Source organism: Saccopteryx leptura, chromosome X (genome assembly GCF_036850995.1).
Source record: "Saccopteryx leptura isolate mSacLep1 chromosome X, mSacLep1_pri_phased_curated, whole genome shotgun sequence".
Taxonomy (NCBI): domain Eukaryota; kingdom Metazoa; phylum Chordata; class Mammalia; order Chiroptera; family Emballonuridae; genus Saccopteryx; species Saccopteryx leptura.
Window position 1 is genome coordinate 39,120,283 of NC_089516.1, and position 25,707 is coordinate 39,145,989.

Genomic DNA, 25,707 nt, shown 5'->3' on the forward strand with positions numbered 1-25,707 from the left:
TTATTTCTCTGTTGGCATCATAATTTAAAATAGTTTCTTTGCCCTGGCCGGATAGCTCAATTGATTAGAGCATCATTCTGAAGCTCAGAGGTTGCCAGTTTGAGCCCTGGTCAGGGAACATACAGGAACAGACAGATGTTCCTCTCTCTCTCTGGCTCTCTCCCTTCTTCTCTCTGAAATCAATAAAACAAGCGTTAAAAAAAAATAATTCTTTCATCACTCCCTTCTCTCCTGCTTTCCTTTGCAGAAAAAAGAATTTTTTTTATTCTTCCTTGTCTATTATATTTTAATGAAGTAATCTGGAATTTCAATTCCAGATTGTTCTTTTTTAAAAATTTTATTTAGAAAGTTAAATTTAACAAGGTGACATAAGAGTACATAGGTTTCAGGTAAACATTTCTATAGCATTTGGACTGTTATTTAGTTATGTGCTCATCACCCCAAGCCAAATCATTTTCTGTCACTATATTTGTCCCTCTTTACACCCTTACCCCCACTCGCTCCTCTACCCCTCCCGCCCTCCCCCTGGTCACCACTTCACTTTTATCTATGTCCATAAGTCTCAGCTTTATATCTCACCTATGTGTGAGATCATATAGTTCTTAGCTTTTTCTGATTTACTTGTTTCACTCAGTATAATATTTTTAAGGTCCATCCATGTTGTCATAAATGTCACTATGTCATCACTTCTTATGGCTGAGTAGTATGCAACTGTGTATATGTACCACATCTTCTTTATCCAATCCTCTATCAAAAGACATTTTGGTTATTTCCATGTCTTGGCCACCGTGAATAATGCTGCGATGAACATGGGGGTGCATGTGTCTTTATGTACCAATGTTTTTGAGCAGATTATTCTTTCTGTATTATGTATCTTCTATTTTAATTAGTTTATAAATTCAAATTTACCAACCATATAAGCCCTGATTACTTAAGCTAAATTCTTAAGTAAGCATTATTGGAAATGTCTTACCATTTTAAAAAATGTTTTATTGAAGTTATTGGGGTAACATTGGTTAATAAAATTATATAGGTTTCAGGGGTACAATTCTGTAGGAATTGCCACAACCTTCTTTTCAGGCAACTTTATTTGGCCACTTTTTTTTTAAGCGAGCGAGAGATAGAGATAGAGACAGACAGAAAAGGGGAGAGATCAGAAGCATCTCATAGTTGCTTCACTTTAGTTGTTCATTGATTGCTTCTCATATATGAATTGACAGTGGGGTGGGGGTGCTCCCATGAAGCCAATGACCCCTTGTTCAAACCAGCTACACTGGGCTCAAGCCAGCGACCATGGGATAATGTCTGTGATCCCACACCCAGGCCAGTGAACCTGTGCTCAAGCCAGATAAGCCTACATTCAAGCCAGCGACTTTGAGGTTTTGAACCTGGGTCCTCAGTGTCTCAGATCAATGCTCTGTCCACTGTACCACCACGAGTTAGGCTATTTGACTACATTTTAATTGAAATTTACTGAGTACTATTTTCAGAAAGTGTTTGTGGTATGGCATATATTCTGTGTCCTTGTTTTCATAGAGATGTGTATATTTTTTCATTATAAACTTGTTAGCTTGTATGGGTTCAGAATTTTAGGGCCATAGCCCTCCCTTGGAATTCTGTAAACTTGGCTCTTTTGACTTCTGGCATTTAGTATAGCAGAATAGAGGTCCAAAGCCTGTTTGAAGGTTTTTCATTAGTTGGCGACTTTATATTTCTGTCTGGAAATATGTTGGTGATTCATATATTTGACCAGAGTAAATATCCAGGGATCTGACATTTGATTATTCCTGTCCTGACACCTTGGATTCTATAGATGTGGAAACTCATTGATTTCTTAAGGAAACTTTCCTATTGTTTGTTTTTGATTATTACTTTTTTCATTTTTAGATATTGTTTTTCTTTTCCAGTAAAGGAAATTGTATTTATTTTTCTAGTTAATTTTTTTCATTTATTGATTTTGAGAGAGAGAGAGAGAGAGATATATAAAGGGGTAGAGAGAGAGAGAAACATCAGTTTGTTTTTCCACTCATTTATGCTTTCATTGGTTGATTCTTGTATACTCCCTGACAAGGGTTCGAACCCATAACGTTGGCATATCGGGATGATGGTCTGACCAACTGAGCTTCCTGGCCAGAGCTAATTTTTCAGTTTTATTGATATATAATTGACATATAACAATGTATAAGTTTAAGGTGTATAACATAAAGACTTGTTAAATGTATAGGTTGCAAATTGATTACCACAAAAAGTTAACTCCCTGGTTATGTTTTCAAGGTATTGGTTTATTATGCAAGTGGGTTTATAACATAGTCATGAAATGTAGCAACTGCTGCATTGCTATATGGGAGGAGTCAAAATAACTAACAAAGGATATCAGTAATTATATAGGTCCTGAGAAAAGAATTGACAGGCAAAAATAAATAAATATATGAATAAATATAGCCCAACCAGGTGGTGGTGCAGTGGATAGAGCAGCGGCCTAGGATGCTGAGAACCCGGATTTGAAACCCCAAGGTCACTGGTTTTTTAAGCACAGGATCTTGGTTTGAATGTGGGATCATGGGCAAGACCCCATGGTCAATAGCTTGAGGCCAAAGGTTGCTGGCTTGAAGCCCAAGGTCTTTGGCTTGAGTGAAGGGCCACTGGCTCGGCTAGAGCCCCCTGGTCAAGGCACATGTGAGAAAGCAATCAATGAACAACTAAGGTGCCGCATCTATAAGCTGATGCTTCTCATCTTCCTTCCTATCTGTCTGTTCCTGTCTGCTCCCCACCAAAAATAAAATAAAATAAATATAATAAAGTAACACACTCATTTGAGTGGTATTAGAAATGTACATGAGAATTTATACGCTTTAATTTGGAACTTGTTCCTCCATTTCAGGACCGGAAATTAACCAAAGCTGAGCAGCAAAGGTTCAAGGAAGAAGCAGAGATGTTAAAGGGTCTCCAACATCCCAATATAGTTCGATTTTATGATTCCTGGGAGTCTGTATTAAAAGGAAAGAAATGCATTGTATTAGTGACCGAACTTATGACATCAGGGACATTAAAGACGTAAGTTGACCCTGATAGTACTAATGAAGTTATTTTTGGAAATAATTTTCAGGAGTCATAAAAGTTGCTTGTAAAATAATACTATTTGATCGAAGAATTTGCAGAATCTGAATCTAGTGACTATATTTTAGGGCAGGTTGAAAAATTAGAATGTTAATGAAGTTTGTTAAAAAATACAATATTGAAATATTTTTGTGGGATATGATAGGATTTTAGAATTAGAAATCATTGTGGAGATAGTATAATGTTTTGTAAAAGAGACTGAAAAGTTGAGGGTGTGGTCAGGTTCACATATCTAGTAAGCTATATTGTGTAATTATAGCCTATTGTTTTGTTTCTGACTAGATTTTCTTTTGGTGTTATAATAACTTATTTATAACTATTAAAAAAAAGTTCTTTTTCAGCCTGACCTGTGGTGGCACAGTGGATAAAGTGTCAACCTGGAATGCTGAGGTTGCTGGTTTGAAGCCCTAGGCTTGTCCAATCAAGGCACATACATGAAGAAACTACTACGAGTTGATGCTTCCCCCTCCTCCCCCCACCTTTCTCTCTTCTACCTAAAAATTAATAAATAAAAAATTTTAACTTTATTTTATTATTATTATTATTATTATTAGGTGAGAGGAGGGGAGATAGTGAGGTAGTGAGATAGATTCCTCCCTGACTGGATCCATCTGGCAAACCCATCTGGGGATAATGCTCAAGTACTGAGCTATTTTTAGTGCCTGAGGATGATCGTGCTATGCCTCAGCACCTGAGGCCACGCTCAAACCAATCAAGCCACTGGCTACAGAAGGGGAAAAGGGAGAGAAGGGGAAGAGGGAGGAAGGGAGAAGCAGATAGTCACTTCTCCTGTGTGCCTCGAGTGGAATTGAACCCAGGAGATCCATATACTGGGCTGATTGTCTATCCACTGAGTCACTGGCCAGGGCCAATAAAATCTTTTAAAAACTTTATTTTCCATTGATTTGATGAGGGGGGGAAGCAGGAAGAGAGGGAGAGAGAAGAAACAACAATTCATTGCTCCACTTAGTTGTGCACTCATTGGTTGCTTCTCATACTTGCCCTGACTGGGATTGAACCTGTGACCTCAGCCTGTAGGGACAACACTCTATCCACTGAGCAGCCCACCCAGGACACTTATTTGTAACTGTTAAATGTGAGGTATACATTTTTTTTCCATTTTCTAGCATTCTTGCACTAAAATTTTACATAGTTAAATCATTTGGTGCCTTTATATAAAGCAGCTAATAGGAAGTAAAGAAGGACTTTCTTTTTAAAATTGTGTCATTTTACAAAAGTCCACTTTGATTTGGAATGATTCTTGTTTTAAATTAAAAATGCTAAATTTGGTAGGATGTCTCCTTCAAGAATGAGGCCTTAGATTTTAAATCTTCATAAAATTTTCTTGCCATAACTGACAATACAAAACAACTTACTTATGGCAATCATAGTAGGGCACATACAGTATCTGTTAGCTTAAATAATTTACCCTAATAGTGCTTATACAGTAAGTTAGATGTGTTTATTAACATTTGGTCTTTTGTTTCTTTATGTAGGTACTTAAAACGATTTAAAGTCATGAAACCAAAGGTCCTAAGGAGCTGGTGCAGGCAGATTTTAAAGGGGTTGCAGTTCTTACACACTAGAACTCCTCCTATTATTCACCGGGATCTGAAGTGTGACAACATTTTCATCACGGGACCTACTGGATCTGTGAAGATTGGCGATCTAGGCCTAGCCACTTTAATGCGCACATCATTTGCTAAGAGTGTCATTGGTGATTAACATTTTATAGTTTATTGGTTGGGTAAAGAGAGTTGTTAATTGTTTATGTCTAGAACAGGGAGCAGCAAACTACAGCCCATGGACAAAATCTGGCCCTGCTGCCTGATTTTGTAAATAAAGCTTTATTGGAACAAAGCTATACCCACTTGTTTATGTATTGTCTATATCTGCTTTTGTACTATAGTTGCGGGGTTGAATAGTTGTTTCAGAGACCATATGGATGGCAGAGCCTGCAATATTTACCACCTGGCCCTTTACAGACAAGTTTGCTGACTCCTGGCCTAGAATGTGAATTTACTTTGAAATATCTATTATATATTACTTTATTTTGGAGACATTTAAGTATATTTCTACTGTGGGATATTTAAGATCATTGAAAGTTTCTGAGGATTTAACGAAGAGAACTTACTAATTATGAAAATTTTCGATAACTAGAAAGAAGGATAGAAATAAAAACAAATTTTAGTGATCATTACCTAATCATGAGAATGACAGGTTTTAACTAATCAGTTTAGAAAGTTAAGGAAATTCTTTAAGTGCTTTATATAGATATAGCAAGTATTCAACAACTTGTATATTTATCAATTTCTCTTAGGGAGCAGAAATTAACTCTGGTAATCCTTATGGCAAAGGGAAAGTAATATTGGTTAATACATTTTTCTTTTTAATAAAAATATGGTTGTGGTGTTATTTTGTAGGGACTCCCGAATTTATGGCCCCAGAGATGTATGAAGAGCACTATGATGAATCTGTAGATGTCTATGCTTTTGGAATGTGTATGCTGGAAATGGCTACTTCGGAGTACCCTTATTCTGAGTGCCAAAATGCAGCCCAGATATACCGTAAAGTAACTAGTGTAGGTATAACTTTATTCTTTTTACTTGAGAAACGGCCATATTTTACGTTGAAGTTGGTTTAAGTCAACTGAGTAAAATCTAACTTCGGTTTAGTTCTGTATAACAGTGAGAAATTAAACAAACATAATTGTAATGAAACAAGCTTTAGATTTATGCTATCTACCTGTACTCTATTGGGGTCATATAAATGCTCTGTATTAGTATCTTTGGGAAAACATAGATATATCATCTATGTCCATTTGTTTGTAAAGAATTTTTAGATGTCTATTAGATCTTATTTTCTGAAGCTGAATAATAAAGATTGGCTAAATGGTTTTGAAGGTTTCTTTTAGTATAAAGGCCTGATTATGAAAGGGCATTCAAAATATAATTGAACAGGTACAGTATTTGATGTATTTGATTCTTGCTATGAATAATTGTTTTTAGAAATTGCAAGAAATGCAAAGATGAATAAGTATTTGCTACCCACAAAGAGCTTAGATATTTTGTAGAACAGTAATATAAATTCACAAATAGATAGAAAAATAAGAGGATGGGAATATTGTAAGGGATATAAGGGAGGTAGAAACAAAGTGTTAGGATTGTTCAAAAGAGGTCTACTTCCAATTGGGTGGCTCAAGATAGGCCAGGAAAGAGATTGTTAGAGTGTGTCAGGTAACTAATGCTAATAGGTATTGTTTTTAAATGTATGCTGTAAGCCACATGTGTTTATATCCCTACAAGATGGTGCTATCTTCAATTTATAAATGATGAAAGTGAGGATCAGAGGTTGTGACTTACCCAAGTTCACACAATTGTTACTAATGGTAGATTTTGGCCCTAGGTCTGACTTCAGAGGTTTGTGTAGGGAGACAATAAGAAATAAGGCCAAAATATGGGACATTCATCTAGTTTCTCAAACAAATTAATTTGCTTGTTCATTGCTTCTAGCCATTCTAGAAGACTTTGAAATAATGCTGACTTGGAATGTTTGCAATAGAGAAGCCCTTCTTAGGAATTTTCAAAACTGCTGTTTTTTTAATAACATTGATTTATTTTTTCCTGTTGCAAAGAATTCTTGTTTATTATATTTTGCTAATTGGGGTTATTGTGTATGTACATTTTTGGATCCTATTTTTTCCCTACCTAATGTTGCAGTATGGAAAGTCACCATATTATTAATTACTTTGAGGACATTTTAAATTTCTATGTAATATTAGCATATATAGGTATTACATAATGTAATGTTGACTCTGTTGATACAGGGTATTTACAATTTTCCACTCTTATTTGTGGAACTATAATAAAATCCTTGCCAAAAAGTTGTTAACTTACATTGTATGTATTTATTCATTTAAAGTTTGAATATGGTTTAGTAGTAAAAATCATTTTATTTTTAAAAAATTTATTGATTGATTTTAGAGAGAGAAGAAAGATGAGAGAAAGAGAGAGACACACACACAGAGAAACATCGATCTGTTCCTTATGTGCCCTGACCGGGGATCAAGTCATTATTTTAATAAATGCCATGTTGATTTGGGCTTTCAATTGCTTAATTTGTGACTAGAAACCATTTTTTCTTCTCCCAGGGCATAAAACCAGCCAGTTTCAATAAGGTCACTGATCCTGAAGTGAAAGAAATTATTGAAGGTTGTATTCGTCAAAACAAATCTGAAAGGTGGGTGCAAAAGTAGTAAAATGACGGAACTGATGGATGCCTTTTTCTGTTGCCATGAACCGGCTCATTTTCTGACCTTTGAATCATGCTTGGTATACCTTTTTTTTTTTTTTTTTTAATTTTATTTTTTATATAATTTTATTTTTTTAATGGGGTGACATCAATAAATCAGGATACTTATATTCAAAGATAACAAGTCCAGGTTATCTTGTCGTTCAATTATGTTGCATACCCACCACCCAAAGTCAGATTGTCCTCTGTCACCTTCTATCTTGTTTTCTTTGTGCCCCTCCCCACCCCCTATCCCTCTCCCATTTCCCCCTCCCCCCCGTAACCACCACACTCTTATAAATGTCTCTTAGTTTCACTATTATGTCCCACCTACGTATGGAATAATACAGTTCCTGTTTTTTTCTGATTTACTTATTTCGCTTCGTATCATGTTATCAAGATCCCACCATTTTGCTGTAAATGTTCCGATGTCATCATTTCTTATGGCTGAGTAGTATTCCATAGTGTATATGTGCCACATCTTCTTTATCCAGTCATCTATTGATGGGCTTTTTGGTTGTTTCCATGTCCTGGCCACTGTGAACAATGCTGCAATAAACATGGGGCTGCATGTGTCTTTACGTATCAATGTTTCTGAGTTTTTGGGATATATACCCAGTAGAGGGATTGCTGGGTCATAAGGTAGTTCTATTTTCAGTTTTTTGAGGAACCACCATACTTTCTTCCATAATGGTTGTACTACTTTACATTCCCACCAACAGTGTATGAGGGTTCCTTTTTCTCCACAGCCTCTCCAACATTTGCTGTTACCTGACTTGCTAATAACAGCTAATCGAACAGGTGTGAGGTGGTATCTCATTGCCGTTTTGATTTGCATTTCTCTAATAGCTAAAGAAGATGAGCATCTTTTCATATATCTGTTGGCCATTTGTATTTCTTCCTGGGAGAAGTGTCTATTCATATCCTCTTCCCATTTTTTTATTGGATTGTTTGTTTGTTTGTTGTTGAGTTTTATGAGTTCTTTGTATATTTTGGATATTAGGCCCTTATCTGAGCTGTCGTTTGAAAAAATCATTTCCCATTTAGTTGGCTTTCTGTTTATTTTGTTATCAGTTTCTTTTGCTGAGCAAAAACTTCTTAGTCTGATGTAGTCCCATTCATTAATTTTTGCCTTCACTTCTCTTGCCATTGGAGTCAAATTCATAAAATGCTCTTTAAAACCCAGGTCCCTGAGTTGAGTACCAATGTCTTCTTCTATGTACTTAATTGTTTCAGGTCTTATGTTTAGATCTTTGATCCATTTTGAGTTAATTTTTGTACAGGGGGAGAGACTGTAGTCCAGTTTCATTCTTTTGCATGTGGCTTTCCAGTTTTCCCAGCACCATTTATTGAAGAGGCTTTCTTTTCTCCATTGTGTGTTGTTGGCCCCTTTATCAAAAATTATTTGACTATATATATGTGGTTTTATTTCTGGACTTTCTATTCTGTTCCATTGGTCTGAGTGTCCATTTTTCTGCCAATACCATGCTGTTTTGATTGTCGTGGCCCTATAATAGAGTTTGAAGTCAGGTATTGAAATGCCCCCAGCTTCATTCTTTTTCTTTAGGATTGCTTTGGCTATTCGGGGTTTTTTATAGTCCCATATAAATCTGATGATTTTTTGCTCTATTTCTTTAAAAAATGTCATTGGAAGTTTGATGGGAATTGCATTAAATTTGTATATTGCTTTGGGTAATATAGCCATCTTGATTATATTTATTCTTCCTAGCCAAGAACAAGGTATATTCTTCCATCTCATTATATCTTTTTCGATTTCCCTTAACAATGGTTTATAGTTTTCATTATATAAGTCCTTTACATTCTTTGTTATGTTTATTCCTAAGTATTTTATTTTTTTTGTTGCAATCGTGAAGGGGATTATTCTTTTGAGTTCCTTCTCAGTTGTTTCATTGTTGGCATATAGAAAGGCTATTGACTTCTGTATGTTAATTTTGTATCCTGCGACCTTACTGTATTGGCTTATTGTTTCTAGTAGTCTTTTTGTGGATTCTTTGGGGTTTTCGATGTATAGTATCATATCATCTGCAAAAAGTGATACCTTTACTTCTTCTTTTCCGATATGGATGCCTTTTATTTCTTTGTCTTGTCTGATTGCTCTGGCTAGAACCTCTAGTACCACATTAAATAAGAGTGGAGAGAGTGGACAACCCTGTCTTGTTCCTGATTTAAGGGGGAAAGCCTTCAGTTTAGTGCCATTTAATATGATGTTAGCTGATGGTTTATCATATATGGCCTTTATCATGTTGAGATATTTTCCTTCTATACCCATTTTGTTGAGAGTCTTAAACATAAAATTGTGTTGTATTTTATCGAAAGCCTTTTCTGCGTCTATTGATAAGATCATGTGGTTTTTGTTCTTTGTTTTGTTGATATGGTGTATTACATTAACCGTTTTACGTATGTTGAACCATCCTTGAGATTCTGGGATGAATCCCACTTGATCATGATGTATTATTTTTTTAATATGTTGTTGTATTCGATTTGCTAGTATTTTGTTTAGTATTTTAGCATCTGTATTCATTAGAGATATTGGTCTGTAGTTTTCTTTTTTTGTGCCATCCTTGCCTGGTTTTGGTATGAGGGTTATGTTGGCTTCGTAAAATGTGTTTGGAAGTATTGCTTCTTCTTCAATTTTTTGGAAGACTTTGAGTAGAATAGGAACCAAGTCTTCTTTGAATGTTTGATAAAATTCGCTGGTATAGCCGTCAGGGCCTGGACTTTTATTTTTGGGGAGGTTTTTAATGGTTTTTTCTATTTCTTCTCTACTGATAGGTCTGTTTAGGCTTTCTGCTTCTTCTTGACTCAGTCTAGGAAGGTTGTATTTTTCTAGGAATTTATCCATTTCTTCTAGGTTGTTGAATTTAGTAGCATAAAGTTTTTCATAGTATTCTACAATAATTCTTTGTATATCTACGGTGTCCGTGGTGATTTCTCCTCTTTCATTTTGGATTTTGTTTATATGAGTTCTTTCTCTTTTTTCCTTGGTAAGTCTTGCCAAGGGTTTGTCAATTTTGTTGATCTTTTCAAAGAACCAGCTCCTTGTTCTATTAATTTTTTCTATAGTTTTTCTGTTCTCTAATTCATTTATTTCTGCTCTGATTTTTATTATCTCCTTTCTTCGGCTGGTTTTGGGTTGTCTTTGTTCTTCTTTTTCTAGTTCCTTAAGGTGTGAAGTTAAGTGGTTCACTTGGGCTCTCTCTTGTTTGTTCATATATGCCTGAAGTGATATGAACTTCCCTCTTATCACTGCTTTTGCTGCATCCCATAGATTCTGATATGTCGTATTGTCATTTTCATTAGTCTGTATATATCTTTTGATCTCTGCACTTATTTCTTCTTTGACCCATTCATTTTTTAAAAGTATGTTGTTTAGTTTCCACATTTTTGGGGGATTTTTTTCCTCTTTTTTGCAGTTGAATTCTAGTTTCAAGGCTTTATGATCAGAAAATATGCTTGGTACAACTTCAATTTTTCTGAATTTGCTGATGTTGTTTTTGTGGCCCAACATATGGTCAATTCTTGAGAATGATCCATGTACACTGGAGAAAAATGTATACTCAGTCACTTTGGGATGAAATGTCCTGTAGATGTCTATCATATCCAGGTGCTCTAGTGTTTTGTTCAAGGCCTCTATGTCTTTGTTGATTCTCTGTTTGGATGACCGATCTAGAGCCGTCAGCGGTGTATTGAGGTCTCCAAGTATGATTGTATTTTTGTCAGTTTTTGTTTTAAGATCAATAAGTAGCTGTCTTATATATTTTGGTGCTCCTTGGTTTGGTGCATATATATTAAGAATTGTTATGTCTTCTTGATTCAGTGTCCCCTTAGCCATTATGAAATGGCCATTTTTGTCTCTGAGTACTTTTCCTGTCTTGTAGTCAGCATTATCCGATATGAGTATTGCTACACCTGCTTTTTTTTGGATGTTATTTGCTTGGAGTATTGTTTTCCAGCCTTTCACTTTGAATTTGTTTTTATCCTTGTTACTTAGATGAGTTTCCTGTAGGCAGCATACAGTTGGATTTTCTTTTTTAATCCATTCTGCTACTCTGTGCCTTTTTATTGGTGAGTTTAATCCGTTTACATTTAGTGTAATTATTGATACTTGTGAGTTCCCTATTGCCATTTTATATCTTGCTTTCTGTTAGTTTTGTGTCTTGTTTGATCCTTCTCTTTTGTTTTTCTATCTTTTGTTTTTATTTGGTTGTATTCCATACATCTTTCCACTGTTGCTATCTTTTTTATCTCATGTGCTTCTGTGGTGGTTTTTTCAATGGTGGTTACCTTTGAATAATGAAAAGGGTCCCTACCCTGTTCATTGTAGCGAACTATTTTGTGAGTACTTTTGCACTCCATCGTCCTTTGCTACTGTTAATCTCCATCTTCTCCCCCTCTTTCTTTTTGTTGTTGTCACAGTTTAAATTTGGTTTTATTGTGTTCTTCTTGGAGCTTTTACTTGTGGCTCTGTTTTTTTTTGTTCTTTGTATCTGATTGGAGAACCCCCTTTAGTAATTCCTGGAGTGGGGGTTTTCTGATGATAAATTCCCTCATCTTTTCTGTATCTGTGAATGTTTTTATTTCTCCTTCATATTTGAAGGATAGCTTTGATGGGTATAGTATTCGTGGCTGAAAGTTCCTCTCTTTCAGGACTTTAAATATTGGGGTCCACTTTCTTCTTGCTTGTAGAGTTTCTGCTGAGAAATCTGATGATAATCTAATGGGCCTTCCTTTATATGTTGTATTCTTCTTTTCCCTGGCTGCCTTGAGAATTTTTTCTTTGCTGTTGGTTTGTGTCAATTTCATTATGATATGCCTTGGAGTAGGTTTGTTGGGGTTAAGAAAACTTGGAGTTCTGTTTGCTTCTTGAACTTGAGGCTTTAGTTCTTTCCACAGGCTTGGGAAGTTCTCATCTATTATTTGTTTGAGTATGTTCTCCATTCCATTTTCTCTCTCTTCTCCCTCTGATATACCTATTATTCTTATGTTATTCTTTTTGATGGAGTCAGATAATTCTTTTAGGGCTATCTCATTTTTTTTAATTTTTGAGTCTCTTTCTTCTTCTCTCTGTTGTGCCTCAAGTTGCTTGTCTTCTATTTCACTAATCCTCTCTTCTATCTGACCTGTTCTATTAGCTAAGCTTGTTACTTCGTTTTTCAGCTCGTGAATTGAGTTTTTCATCTCTCTTTGATTTGTTTTTATAGTTTCAATTTCCTTGGACATATATTCTTTGTGTTCATTGAGTTCTTTTCTGAGCTCCCTAAATTGCCTTTCTGTGTTTTCTTGTATATCTCGGAGGATTTTTAGGATTTCTATCTTGAATTCTCTGTCATTTAGCTCCAAGGTTTCCAATATATTAAATTTTTACTCCATAGATTTTTCCTCATCTAGCTGTGTTACCTCTCTTTCTTTTGTATCTATGATATTCGATTTTCTCTTCCTTAATGGCATCTGAGGGTGGTTTTGTTGATAGTATTAATGAGATTTAATAAAGAATAAAAAGTTTAAAAAAATAATAAAAAAAAATCGAAAAGAGTTGTTTTTAAAAAAAAAAAAATTAATAATGAAATAAAGAAAAATAAAATAAAATAAAAATTAAAAAAAAAAAAAAAGGAAATTATTCCCCCCCTCCTTTTTTCCTCTCCTCTCCTCTCCCCTCTTTCTTGATAAAATCTTGTGGTGGACTGTGAATTATAACAAACAATGCCTGTGATGGAGGGCCTGAATTGGGGAAAAGTAATAAAGGGGCAAAAAAAAAAAAAAAAAAGAAAGAAAGAAAAAAGAAAAAAAAGAGCGTATGGACCCACAAAAAGCAAATAAGGAAAAAATTTGGGTCAAGAATAAAATGATTTGCTTTTAGGTGTTGGTTGTCTAAGAGTTATGATGAGAGGATTAAGAGGAAAACGGAAAAATGAGGGGACAAATTAAAAAATTACTATTGTATTTAGTGGAACAAGAACTAGATAATATGGAGAGCCAGGGATGGGAGCACTGCTAGTGAGTTAAAAAGGTGAAGTAAAACCCCCCCAAAATGCCACAAACATAAGTTTGAGTCCCAGATAAGATAATTTGTTTGTTATTGAGGTTTGAATGAGAGGAGATGTAAAGGAAAAAGGAAGAAACTAATATAGAGGGAGAAAAGAAAGAGAGAGAGAGAGAGAAAAAAAAAGAGGGAACCACTAAAAGAAGAAAAAAGAAAGGAGAGAGAGAGAGTTAAGGGTTTTGGAGTGCAACCCTCATAGAGAGAAAGGAAGAGAAGAGAAAAGATAATGGGAGATGTAACACTTATGGGTAGTGTAGTTCAAGGAGAGGAGAGAGTAAGACCGGTAGAGAGTTAATCGGCCAAATTGGAGGAGGAAAAAAAAAAGTATCAAGAGTGAAGATAAGAGAAACAAACGAACAAATATAATAAAATGGGATAGGTTATAAAGTCTGCAGATTATTCTTGATTTTGAGAGGTTATCTTCTTGCTTTTTCTTTTCTCTCCCTCTTCCTGGTCGGTGACTCTGTACCCCGGGTTTTGCCCCTTTGCCACACTCAGGTGGAGGTTTGCAGTTGATAAGTCTCTATGGCAATGTCATGTATTGTGCTTTAGTCTCGTTGGCAGTCGAGGCTATTAGCATTTATAGGCTCCGACAGTGAGAGAGTCCGTGTTCCTGGAGCCTTTCTCCTAGTCTTTCCTTCCTCAATTAGTAGCCTGATAATCCAGCTATGGGGTTGCTGCTGCCTCTGCCTGGATAGTAAGAGGCTCAAAGAGCTGGCAACTCCCCACTCTATTTCCACTCAGCACAGGGCTCTGGGTAAGGCTCAGTCAGTCAGAGCTGCTAGCATAATCAGGCGGGCTTTCCACCCACTCACAGACCTCTGGCTCTGCCACTCTGTCCGGTAACACAAGCGGTAACACAAGCGGGTGCCCACTTCCGGGGCGCTTGGAGAAAACTCTCACTCACTGGCTGCGCGCGCAGACCAGGATATCCGGCCAGCAGTCTCACGCTCTGAGTGAAACCCCCGACCGCAGGGAAAAGTTGCAGCGTTGGAATTGAGTCTCGCTCCGTCCCCGTGCGCGGCTTTTGCAAGGTGCTGGGGCGGCCCGAGATTCCGCTTTGGCCCACACAAAGGCCCCTGACTCTGCTCCTCTGTGCGATGACACGGGCGCGCACTGCCGAGGCACTCGGAGGAATCGCTCACTCCTTATCTGCGCGCACAAACCAGGATATGAGGCCGGCCACTTTCCCTCTGAGTGAAACACCCTCGGCAAGGAAAATCTCCACCATTGGAATTAGTTCTCACTCCCTCCCGTGCGTGGCTTTCCCAGGGCGCTGGGGCTGCCCAGAGACTCTGCCCTCGGCCCACAGAAAGGCCTCTGACCCTGCCTCTCCGTGGGGCAACACGGGCACTGACTCCCAGGGCCTAGGAAGAAATCTCTCGCCCACTAACTGCGCACCAACCAGGAGACCGGGTAAAATGGCCGCGCCGCTTGTCTTTCTTTGTTTGGGTTTGGCGCGAGTGTTAGCTTGTATTGCCCGGGTTGCCACAGGATCAGATTTTCCTCGGCTTGGATCTCCGAGCCACAGCCTGGTTCGGCCTTTTGTATTCACCCCCTTTGCCCGCCTCAGTTTCTATATTCACAGTTACCAGAGAAAGCCGCCCTGTTTAGGTTAGTGAGGAAGGCGGAGCATTTCTTACTCCCTATTTCCTTCGGGGTTTGGTTATATATTTAGCCAATTTTTCACTCAGTCATACCTTTGGGTGTATTGCGAAGCATCTGGAAGCTCCAAGTATAGGTTTTTCTGTTTCTGGTTGAAGATCTTGTTGAGTTTTGGGGGAGATTTATCGGTATCGCTTCCTACCCCGCCATTACTCTGACGTCATCTCGTGGTATACCTTTTGAGTGGAAGCCAAACCATACTGTCTGTAGTAAAGTGTATCAGTGAATCTTGTTTGCCATTTGGGACTTTGCTATATCATCTGCTAAATTTCCCTAGGAGCAGCATTTGGGTTGTGTGTGTGTGTTGTGACAAGCTTTCATCACCTTTGAGGCATCAGTTTAAGTCAGTGGACCCCCTCACCCGAGATTAACTTGCTTCTAACAATGAAGCAGAGAGCTTCTGCTTCAATGGTTGTTTATGATAGTTTGAAAAAGTTTAACCATCAACTCATCAGATTTTTTATTTGACCATATGTCCTTGTATTATAATGTTAAAGTTGATAGGGCTATTTTTTTTTCAAGAATCAGTATTATTTGTATCACAATTTATGTTTATCTTGTGGACAACTCCCTTTAGTTTTAGCTTATTATTTCCCTTTAATTTTAGCTTTGGACAGTTGCTCACTTGAATTGAAAGATTAGTCATTTGACTTATACCTCCTTATTAATTATTTATGTTTAATAAAGGTGACAGGTCCTTTATAGAAATTATTTCCATCATCATTTGATTGACTGTCACCTATTTTTATTATTTTTCTAAGTTTAGTGTTGTTTATCTGAGAATACATAAAGTCACTAAGGTAAGGCCTGTTTAATTACAGCTTTTTACAGAACATTCTTAGTGTTTGTCCCAACAGGCCATATAGCTAGGTATATATTTGTTTTCATTATAGTAAAATTTATATAACATAAGATTTACATTTTAGTCATTTTTATATATTACCATTCAATGGCATTAAGTATATTCACACTGTTGTACCACTGTCCCACTATTTCCAGAACTTTTTCATCATCCCAAACAGAAGCTCTGTACCCAGTAAACGACTCATTCCCTCTGTCGCTCAACTCCTGGTAACCTCTATTCTACTCTGTCTCTATGAATTTGCTTATTCTAGGTACCTCATATAAATGGAATCATACAGTATTTCTCCATTTGTGTCTGGCTTGTTTCACTTAGCATAGTTTTCAAGGTTGATCCATGTTGTTGTAGCATTGTATCAGAATTTCCTTCATTTTTAAGACTGAATAATATTCCATACATACAACCCTACCGTTTTGTTAATTCATTTATCTGTTGATGGACACTTCGGTTATTTTTACCTTTTGTCAATTTTGAATAATGTTGCATGGAAATTGGTGTACAAATATTTGCTTGAACCCCTGCTTTCCATTCTTTTCAGTATGTGCCTAGGAGTGGAATTACTGGATCATATGATAATACTACATTTAATTTTTTGAAGAACCACCAAACTTTTTCCACAGTGGCTGCACCATTTTGCATTCCCTCCAGCAATGTAGGAAGGTTGCAATTTTTCAACATCCTCACCAACACTTGTTATTTTCTGGGGTGTTTGTTTGTTTGTTTATTTAATTATTTGGCGATTGCCATCCTAATGGGTGTGGAAGTGATGTCTCATTGTGAGTTTGATTTTCATTTCTCTAATGAGTTGTGATGTTGAGCTTCTTTTCATGTGCTTATTGCCTATTTGCATATCTCTGGGAAAATGTCTCCAAGTCCATTGCTCTTTTTAAAACTGGGTTGTTTATTTTTGTTCTTTTTGAGTTGCAGGAGTTTAGGCATGCTTTTTCTAAGCAAGACTAAAAATAGTATGTTGAAGTAGCCATTTTAATGGATTCTAATTATTGTTTGTACAGCATTTTAATTATGATTTATTACCAAAGAACACTGGAATATTCAAAAGGATTCATGGCATATTAGTTTATTAGAAAGAGCACAGGCTTCAATGTGAAAATAAGATTCAAATCTGGACTTGCTTAGCCAAGTGTAATATTGAACAAGTTACTTAACTGTTGTTGCTCAAAGCAGGTATTATTTTGATGATCAAAAAATAATGAATGCACATAAATATCTTAACAGTAATAAATATTTAATGAATTGTATCTTCTGCTGATATTGCTATAATTATTCCTTAGTAAAATACTTAGGCAGACTTTTCATTGAGAGGCAGAGGTCTTAACTTGGTTGTGCCTTCTTAAACACATCTCACCTTAATCTTAAACTAATTAACCTAAGCAATTTATTCTTTTTATAACACTACCTTACTTAAGTATTTGTCTCTTGATCACTAAAAATGTAGAGTGTTTAAACTTTTAACTTACAGGATAATATGTTGTCAATGTGCTTTATCAGTTATAAATCACATAGGAGAGGCTTTCTACATACATATTATATTATGTATATATTACATATACATGTTTTGTATATATCCTATATATTCTATATACATATTTTAGAATATATCAGGTTTAGTTCTCCCTAGCCTGTAATACAGATTAGATATTATATATCTGTTTTAGAAGTTGGTCAAAGGAAAGGAAATTTAACTGCTCTAGTTTGTAAAAGGATCTTTTGAACCCCTGTATGTTTTTTACTCCTCAGAGAAGGTTAATCCCTGATATTGGGCTAATCTTATATACACTGTATGTCTACTTTGGTCTAAAATACTAGACTTAAATACTTTAAGAAAACCGTGGGACTTTGTTTAAATTATAAATTAGCTTCACCCATGGCATTTTCTAAAGAGTGATGACCATTGACTAGATCAGTGGTTTTCAACCACTTAGACTCTGTAATCCTCACACAACATCAGTGTGGTTAACTCTTTCACAGACCAGCATGAAATTTCTAGTGGACTGGTCTGTGGACCTGTGGTTGAAAAACACTGGACTAGATTATTGCTGATGAAGTCTACAAGTTTTATTTATAACATTTGTAAAGAGTTTGAACTTCTAATTTACTTTATTTTTTTATGTAATGTGACAGCTTCTGGAAACCATTCTCTCTTTAAAAAATTTTTAAGCCTGACCAGGCTGTGGCACAATGCATAATGGATAAAGTGTTGGCCTGGGACACAGAGGACCCAGGTTCAAAACCTGAGGTTGCTACCTGAGCACAAGCTCACCAGCTTGAGTGTGGGGTTGCTGGCTTGAGTGTGGGATCATAGGCATGATCCCATTGTCGCTGCCTTGAGCCCAGAGGTCACTGGCTTGTGCAAGGGGTCACTCACTCTTTTGGAGCCCCCCCCCGTCAAGGCACATATGAGAAAGCAATCAATGAACAACTAAGGTGCCACAACTATGAGTTGGTGCTTTTCGTGTCTGTCTGTCTCTCTTTCTAAAAAAAATTATTGATTTTAGAGAGAGGGGAGAGAAAGAGAAGGGCAGGAGGGGAGGAGTGAAGAGCACCAACTTACAGTTGCTTCTCATATGTGCCTTGACTGGGCAAGCCTGGGTTCTCAAACTGGCACCCTCAGCATTCCACGTTTATGCCTTAGCCATTGCACCACCACAGGTCAGGCTGCCATTTATTTATTTATTTATTTATTTATAATTTTTTTAGATTTTATTTATTCATTTTTATTAGAGAGGAGAGAGAGAGAGAGAGAAAGAGATAGAGAGAGAACAGGGGGAGGAGCAGGAAGCATCAACTCCCCCTATGTGCCTTGACTAGGCAAGCCTGGGGCTTCGAACTGGCGACCTCAGCATTCCAGGACAATGTCTTATCCACTGCACCACCACAGGTCAGGCTTTTTTTTAATAGCATTTTTTTTTACAGGGACAGAGAAAGAGTCAGAGATAGGGACAGACAGACAGGAACGGAGAGAGATGAGAAGCATCAATCATCAGTTTTTCGTTGCAACACCTTAGCTGTTCATTGATTCCTTTCTCATATGTGCCTTGACCGCGGGCCTTCAGCAGACCGAGTAACCCCTTGCTCAAGCCAGCGACCTTGGGTCCAAGCTGGTGAGCTTTGCTCAAACCAGATGAGCCCGTGCTCAAGCTGGCGACCTCGGGGTATCGGACCTGGGTCCTCCACATGTATTTATTATTTTTAAGAAATTTATTTGAGAGAGGGAGGGATTGGGGGGCGGGAGAGAAAGTGAGAGAGACATTGATCTGCTCCTGTATGTGCCCTGACCAGGACTGAACCAGCAACTCCTGCACTTCCGGACGAAGTGCCAACCTACTAAGCTTTCCGGCCAGGGCTCCAATTTACTTTAGAGTTTATATATCTGGAAGTTTTTCATTTGCTTTGCAGATAATCTGTTGTTTGAGTCTTAGTAATTTAAGCCAGTGGTTTAGGGAAAACTACTTAATCCATATACCATGCATTGCAGCACTTCTCCAGCTGTCTTTAGGCATACTCGTAGCTATGTTAAACTCAGTATCTAGATATGCCACTAGTAATAATTTTAATTAAGGTCACTACAACTGCATGTTAGTCGGAAATTTTTGCATAATTATTAATAAGTTAGAGTTAATATTTTATTTGATAAGGCAGATTAATAGTTTAATTTAAATAAAATAAGATTGTTACTTTGATATAATTAATTTTTAAGGTTCTATATCTTGCTTATGACTAGAAAACTGGTAATGAGCTATGTATTTTGTTTATCAGGTTGTCTATCAGGAACCTACTAAACCACGCATTTTTTGCTGAGGATACAGGACTGAGGGTGGAGTTAGCAGAGGAAGACGATTGCTCAAATTCATCTCTGGCTTTAAGACTCTGGGTTGAAGACCCTAAAAAATTGAAAGGCAAGCACAAAGACAATGAAGCTATTGAATTCAGTTTCAATTTAGAAACAGACACACCTGAGGAAGTAGCATGTGAAATGGTGAGTGAATTCTACTGCTCTTTTTCTGCCCTATCTTATAGTATCAGGATTGATTTTCTTTCTTTCCATTTTCTCCTTTTCTTTATTATTTTTTAATGTTTATTTTACTGATTTTAGAGAGAGAAGGAGAGAGAGAGAGGAACATCAGTCTGTTTCTGTATGTGCCTAGTTTCTGTATGTGCCCTGACTGGGAATCGAACCAGCAACCTCTGTGCTTCTGGACGATGCTTTCACTATGGAACTATTCGGCCAGGGCTCCTTCTCTTTATTTAAATTGATATTTTACTATGAAATGTATCTCTAAAGCAGAATATATTAAATTTGTATGTACAGTATAATGACTGATAATACAGTACCTTTATTAAGATGTAGAATGCAGCCTGACCTGTGGTGGCGCAGTGGATAAAGTGTCGACCTGGAAACACTGAGGTCGCCGGTTCAAAACCCTGGGCTTGCCTGGTCAAAGCACATATGCTTCCTGCTCCTCCTTTCTGTCTGTCTGTCTCTGTCTCTCTCTCTCCTCTCTAAAATGAATAAATAAAAAATATTAAAAAAAAAAAAAAAGATGTAGAATGCAATAGGTATCTTAGAAGCCACTTGTGTGCCCCTGCCGGTTGCGTTCCCCTCCCTCATCGCCACGGGCAATATCTGTTCTGACTTTTGTGTTATTTGTTTCTCTGCCTGCCATTGTAGTTTACCTAAGTAATATGTTGTTTTGTTTTGAAAACCTGAGTAGCAAGCACACAGCCTACTGGTTACTGAAGTTACTCTTAGGTGAAGACCAGGAGACAAGCAGCTGAACAGAGTTTCTCAGTCCTAGTCTGGCTTCAGCTTCCCAAAGGCTTCAGGAGCACTGCTGCTGGGGAAGTCAGTGGGTGAGGTCATGTGTGAGTCCAGGGAAATAAACACGAGGCTCCCACAGTCAGTGCACCTGCAGGACTATTGTGTGGACCAGGAATGAGCTGTTTGGTAACAGTGCAGTTTGATAAGGAGTGGGCCCCTCTGTCCACTTCTAATACCCCTGACCCCCTGCCGGCCAAGAGTAGATGACAGTGGATAACTTCTGTGGGGCGGAATGTGTGTCCCTCCGCGGTCCAGGCTGCTGCAGTGCTTTAATGGAGGGCTTGCAGGAGCTTCGGCAGCGCGTGATCAAGGTTAGCCAAGTACAGACACTGTGAGGCAGACTCACCTGGGCATTCTGTCCTCAGGTTAAAAAGAAGGATGGGACATTTCCCGCCAGAGCACACAGGAGAAATGCCCATCTGCTTCTCAACCCTTCCCGCTCTCCTTTCTCTCTGTCTCTCTTCCCTTCTGGCAGCCAAGGCTCCAGTGGAGCAAAGTTGGCCCAGGTACTGAGGACTGCTCCATGGACTCTGCCTCAGGCGCTAGAACGGCTCTGGCTGCAACAGAGCGACGCACCAGATGGGCAGAGCATCGGCCCCTGGTGGGCATGCCGGGTGGATACCGGTGGGGCACATGCGGGAGTCTGTCTCTCTGCCTCCCCGCTTCTCACTTCAGAAAAAAATATTTTAAAAAAGGATGAGGCAATGACAGTGGGGATCTTGGAAATGAAAGTCTTTAATCCATCTGTCTTTCTAGTCACTGTTTTAATGTGGAATGATTGCCATGGACAGCTGGTGCACAACTATCATGCTGATTATTTCCCTTACTGTCTTCATAGACTTCTTTGCCTCTCTCCTGTATTGGACTTCATGTTTCCTAAATTCCATTATCTTCCTCTTTCTTGGTTTAATCTTTTGTTTTAGGGTAATACTTTCTCTGTTAATTTCTTTTAAGAAAGGGTACATGGAAGATAAATTCTTTGAGACTTGCTATATATAAAGTATCTTTATTCTATCTTCATATTTAACTGATTATTTGGCTAGCTAAAGCATTTTAGGTTGGCAGTTTAAAAACAAATAGTCATAGCTCCATGCTTTTCTAGCTCTCAGTATTGCTATGGAAAAGTACAAAGTTGTTCTGTTTTCTAGATCTTTTGCATGTGATCCATTTTTTTCCTCTCTGGAAGCTTGTACTCTCTTCTCAGTATTGTAAAAAAAAATTTTTTTTTAAAGATTTTATTTATTTTTTTAGAGACAGAGGGGAGAGAGAGAGAGAGAGAGAGAGAGAGAGAGAGAGAGAGAAAGGAAGTGAGAGAGAGAGAAGGGGGAAGGAGCAGGAAGCATCAACTCCCATATGTGCCTTGACCAGGCAAGCCCCGAGTTTCGAACCGGCAACCTCAGTGTGCCAGGTCAATGCTTTATCCACTGCGCCACCACAGACCAGGCTAGGATTGTAAAATTTCACAGTGATGTGTCTCGATTTGAGTCTGTTTTCATTTACAGTGTTGTAAACTCAGTGGACCCTTCCAATCAACTTACATACTTTAGTTTCTGGGAGATTTCTTAAAGTACTTTCTTCTGTTTTCTCTTTTTGGAACTGCTATTATTTGGATGTTGGATCTCTTGAACTGTTTCTCCAATTTTTTTTTACCTCTTCTATTTTCCATCTTTCTGTCTTTTCATTCTCCTTTCGGGCAGATATTATCAACTTTATCTTCTAAACCCTTCCACTGAGTTTTTAATTTTTGCTCTCATATTTTTAATTTCAAGAGTTCTTTTATTATGTGGTCTGGTTCTTTTTTAGAATACAAATCTTGTTCTTTGTATTGTGGATGTAATATTACCCCATCTTTCTGTAACATTAGTAAAGGGAGTGTTTTTGACATTTTTTTCTCCGCGTATAGTCTCTTTTCTCTTAAGTTGTTGGGGTATTTTTGTTTTGCATTTCTTCATTAGTTTTGTGCTCCATCTTCTTTTTAGAGGTTTTTCTCATATTTCTGATTAATAGTAGGAGACTGTATTACTTTTCTACTGCTGTGTGACAAACTACCAGAAACTTAGTGGCTTAAAATGACATTTCTTATCTCAGTTTTGTCAGAAGTCTTCTGGGCTTCACTGGATTCTCTCCTTGGAGCTTCAGAGGCTGAAGTCAAAGTGTTAGTGGCCTACTCTCTTATCTGGAGGCTCTGGGGGAGAACCTGCTTTGGGGCTCCTCCAGGTTGTTGGTGGAATGTAATTTGATGCACAGCTGTAAGATTAAGGTCCCCATTTTCTTGCTGGTTATTAGCCAGGGTCACTTTCATCTTTTAGAAGGCTGTTCTTCAGTCCTTTCACATGCCCCCACTTCACCTTCAAAGTCAACAATAGGGGTTCGATTCCTGGCCAGGGCACATAGGAGAAGCGCCCATTTGCATCTCCACCCCTCCGCCGCGCTTTCCTCTCTGTCTCTCTCTTCCCCTCCCGCAGCCAAGGCTCCATTGGAGCAAAGATGGCCCGGGCGCTGGGGATGGCTCTGTGGCCTCTGCCTCAGGCGCTAGAGTGGCTCTGGTCCCAATATGGCGACGCCCAGGATGGGCAGAGCATCGCCCCCTGGTGGGCAGAGCATCGCTCCTGGTGGGCGTGCCGGGTGAATCCCGGTCGGGCGCATGCGGGAGTCTGTCTGACTGTCTCTCCCTGTTTCCAGCTTCAGAAAAATGATAAAAAAAAAAAAAAAAGTCAACAATAGCCGGTTACATCCTTCAAGTGTCACCAGCTGGTAAAAGGCTCACCCAGATAATTTTCCTACCTTAATGTCAACTATGCATGGCATAGTGATATCTCATTATGTCATAAGTTTGAGGATTAGGATGAGACATCTTTCAGGGGCCATAATTTTGCCTACCACAGGGACTAACAAGCTGATTAGACCATATGATTGCTTGTGTCGGACTTACTAACTTTGACCTCTACTATAGGATATCAGGATGGGCCATTAATTGGGGAATCTACGACATCTCTATTTATAGGTCTTGTTTCTTGTGTATTGGTCAGATTCCTTAGAGAGGCATTTTTCAATTTTCTTTTTGGAGGGTAAGGGTTTATTTTAGTTACTGGTATTTTTATAGCCAAGTGGGGAAGAGGGCTGGAATTTTCTGCATATGGCATTCAGCATGCATATGGTCATTTAATTTTCTTGTTTTCATTTGGTAGCCATATCCTCAACTGTGCCTGGTGTTCTATAATCCAGAGATCCTCTTTTTTATAATCTCCAGAGAACTAAAGTTTAGACTTCTCTTGTAGAGGGAAGAAAGGTGTGGAATGGAAGGTCGACACAGGAACCCAAATTATCTGCTTCTCAAAACCCCTTTCACTTAGACTTCCTTACTTTAGTCATCTCTTTTGACTTTCCCCAGTTTGGGAAGTCCCTGGTACTACCACTCCCTATGCCTTATGAATATTATTCAGCATAAAGGGGAATGATTTTCAGCTTTCCCTAGTTCACCTTTTTCAGGTCTTCTAGGTCAGTTATTACTTAACTATTGGTTTTCCATATTTAAGAGTCAAAAATATTGTTGTTCTTGTCTTTCTCTTATTTTCCCTGTCATTGTCTATTTGTAATTTAAAAATCCATTACTATAGGGTATTTTTGGAGCTTTTGAAGAGAGTGAACTAGATATATGGACTCTATTTAACATTTTAATCACTCAACTACCATGAAATTTCCTTAAGTCTGCAGACTCCCAATACACGCTTTAAGAAGCAGATTGTAGGACTGAGAATGATACGCCATGGCACCTCCTCAAGTCTTTTCTGTTACTGGGCCCTGTTTCTCTCAAACAACAGTCCTTTAACTTCTCCTCTCACTCCTTTAACACCTAGTAAGCTGTAGCACTTTGCTGTTAACATACTTCCCTCTGCCTACAGTGTTGATCTCTGAACTTATCTACACTCAATAGCCTGCAAGTTCCTCTTTTCGGTTGTAATCCAGGTCACAGTTTACCCTCCCAATGACACTGGTTCTCCTTCCTCCAGAGAGGCATTTGTTCCTTTAGGGCTTTTGCAGCAGCTCGTTTCTACCTCCTATTTCATATTAATTTAAGTTTGTACCCATCCTTCACCACGAGATTGTATGTTCATAGGGAACAAAGGGCCAACTTAGTCACCTATATGTCTCTGGAGCCCATTGTAGACACTTAATGTTGATGAATGAGGAAACCTTTTTAGTCTTTCACAAAACTTAATTGCAGTTATAAATGACCCGTAATAAGACCACATATACTAAAACATTAAGTTATTTGCTTGTTTTGTTTAAGGCCAGAATTATTTTAAGAATGCTTAGTGATAGTATTGTTTTTCTTTTCTCTACTTTTCTTTTTTTTAAAGTGAGAAGAGGGGAGATACAGAGACAGATTCCTGCATGTGCTCCACCAGGATCTACCCAGCATCCCCCATTTGGGGCCGATGCTCTGTCCATCTGGGGCCTCTCACAACCAAGCTATTTTTAGCACCTGAGGCTGAGGCTCCTTGGAGCCATCCTCAGCGTCTGAGGCCGAAGTGCTCAAACCATGGCTGCAGGAGGGGAAGAGAGAGAAAGAGCGGGGATAGGGGTGGGGAGAAGCAGATGGTTGCCTCTTCTGTGTGCCCTGACTGGGAATCAAACCCGGGGCATTGACACAATAGGTTCATGCTCTACCGCTGAGCCAACTGGCCAGGGCAGTATGGTTTTTCTTATGCTGATTAAATGCTCTGACATTTACGTATGTCTGGTTAAGAAATAACATAGAAGCTAACTGTTACTTAATGGCATTTGGATTTTTGGGGTGCAAAATAACTTCACTCGTTTTAAAAAAAATGGTTAAAATCTTGCATATTAATGATGTAGTTTGCTTATGTT

At 38.1% G+C, this 25,707-nt stretch overlaps 1 protein-coding gene across 1 annotated transcript in view; it reads left to right on the plus strand.

Moving 5' to 3' along the window:
* WNK3 (WNK lysine deficient protein kinase 3) overlaps positions 1-25,707 on the plus strand; it is a 183,157-nt gene that overhangs the window by 65,950 nt on the left and 91,500 nt on the right. The window contains exons 3-7 of the mRNA XM_066356281.1: positions 2,882-3,054; positions 4,614-4,834; positions 5,541-5,698; positions 7,268-7,356; positions 19,773-19,992. Of these exons, the coding sequence (XP_066212378.1) occupies positions 2,882-3,054; positions 4,614-4,834; positions 5,541-5,698; positions 7,268-7,356; positions 19,773-19,992 (861 nt within the window). The remainder of the gene's footprint in view (positions 1-2,881; positions 3,055-4,613; positions 4,835-5,540; positions 5,699-7,267; positions 7,357-19,772; positions 19,993-25,707) is intronic.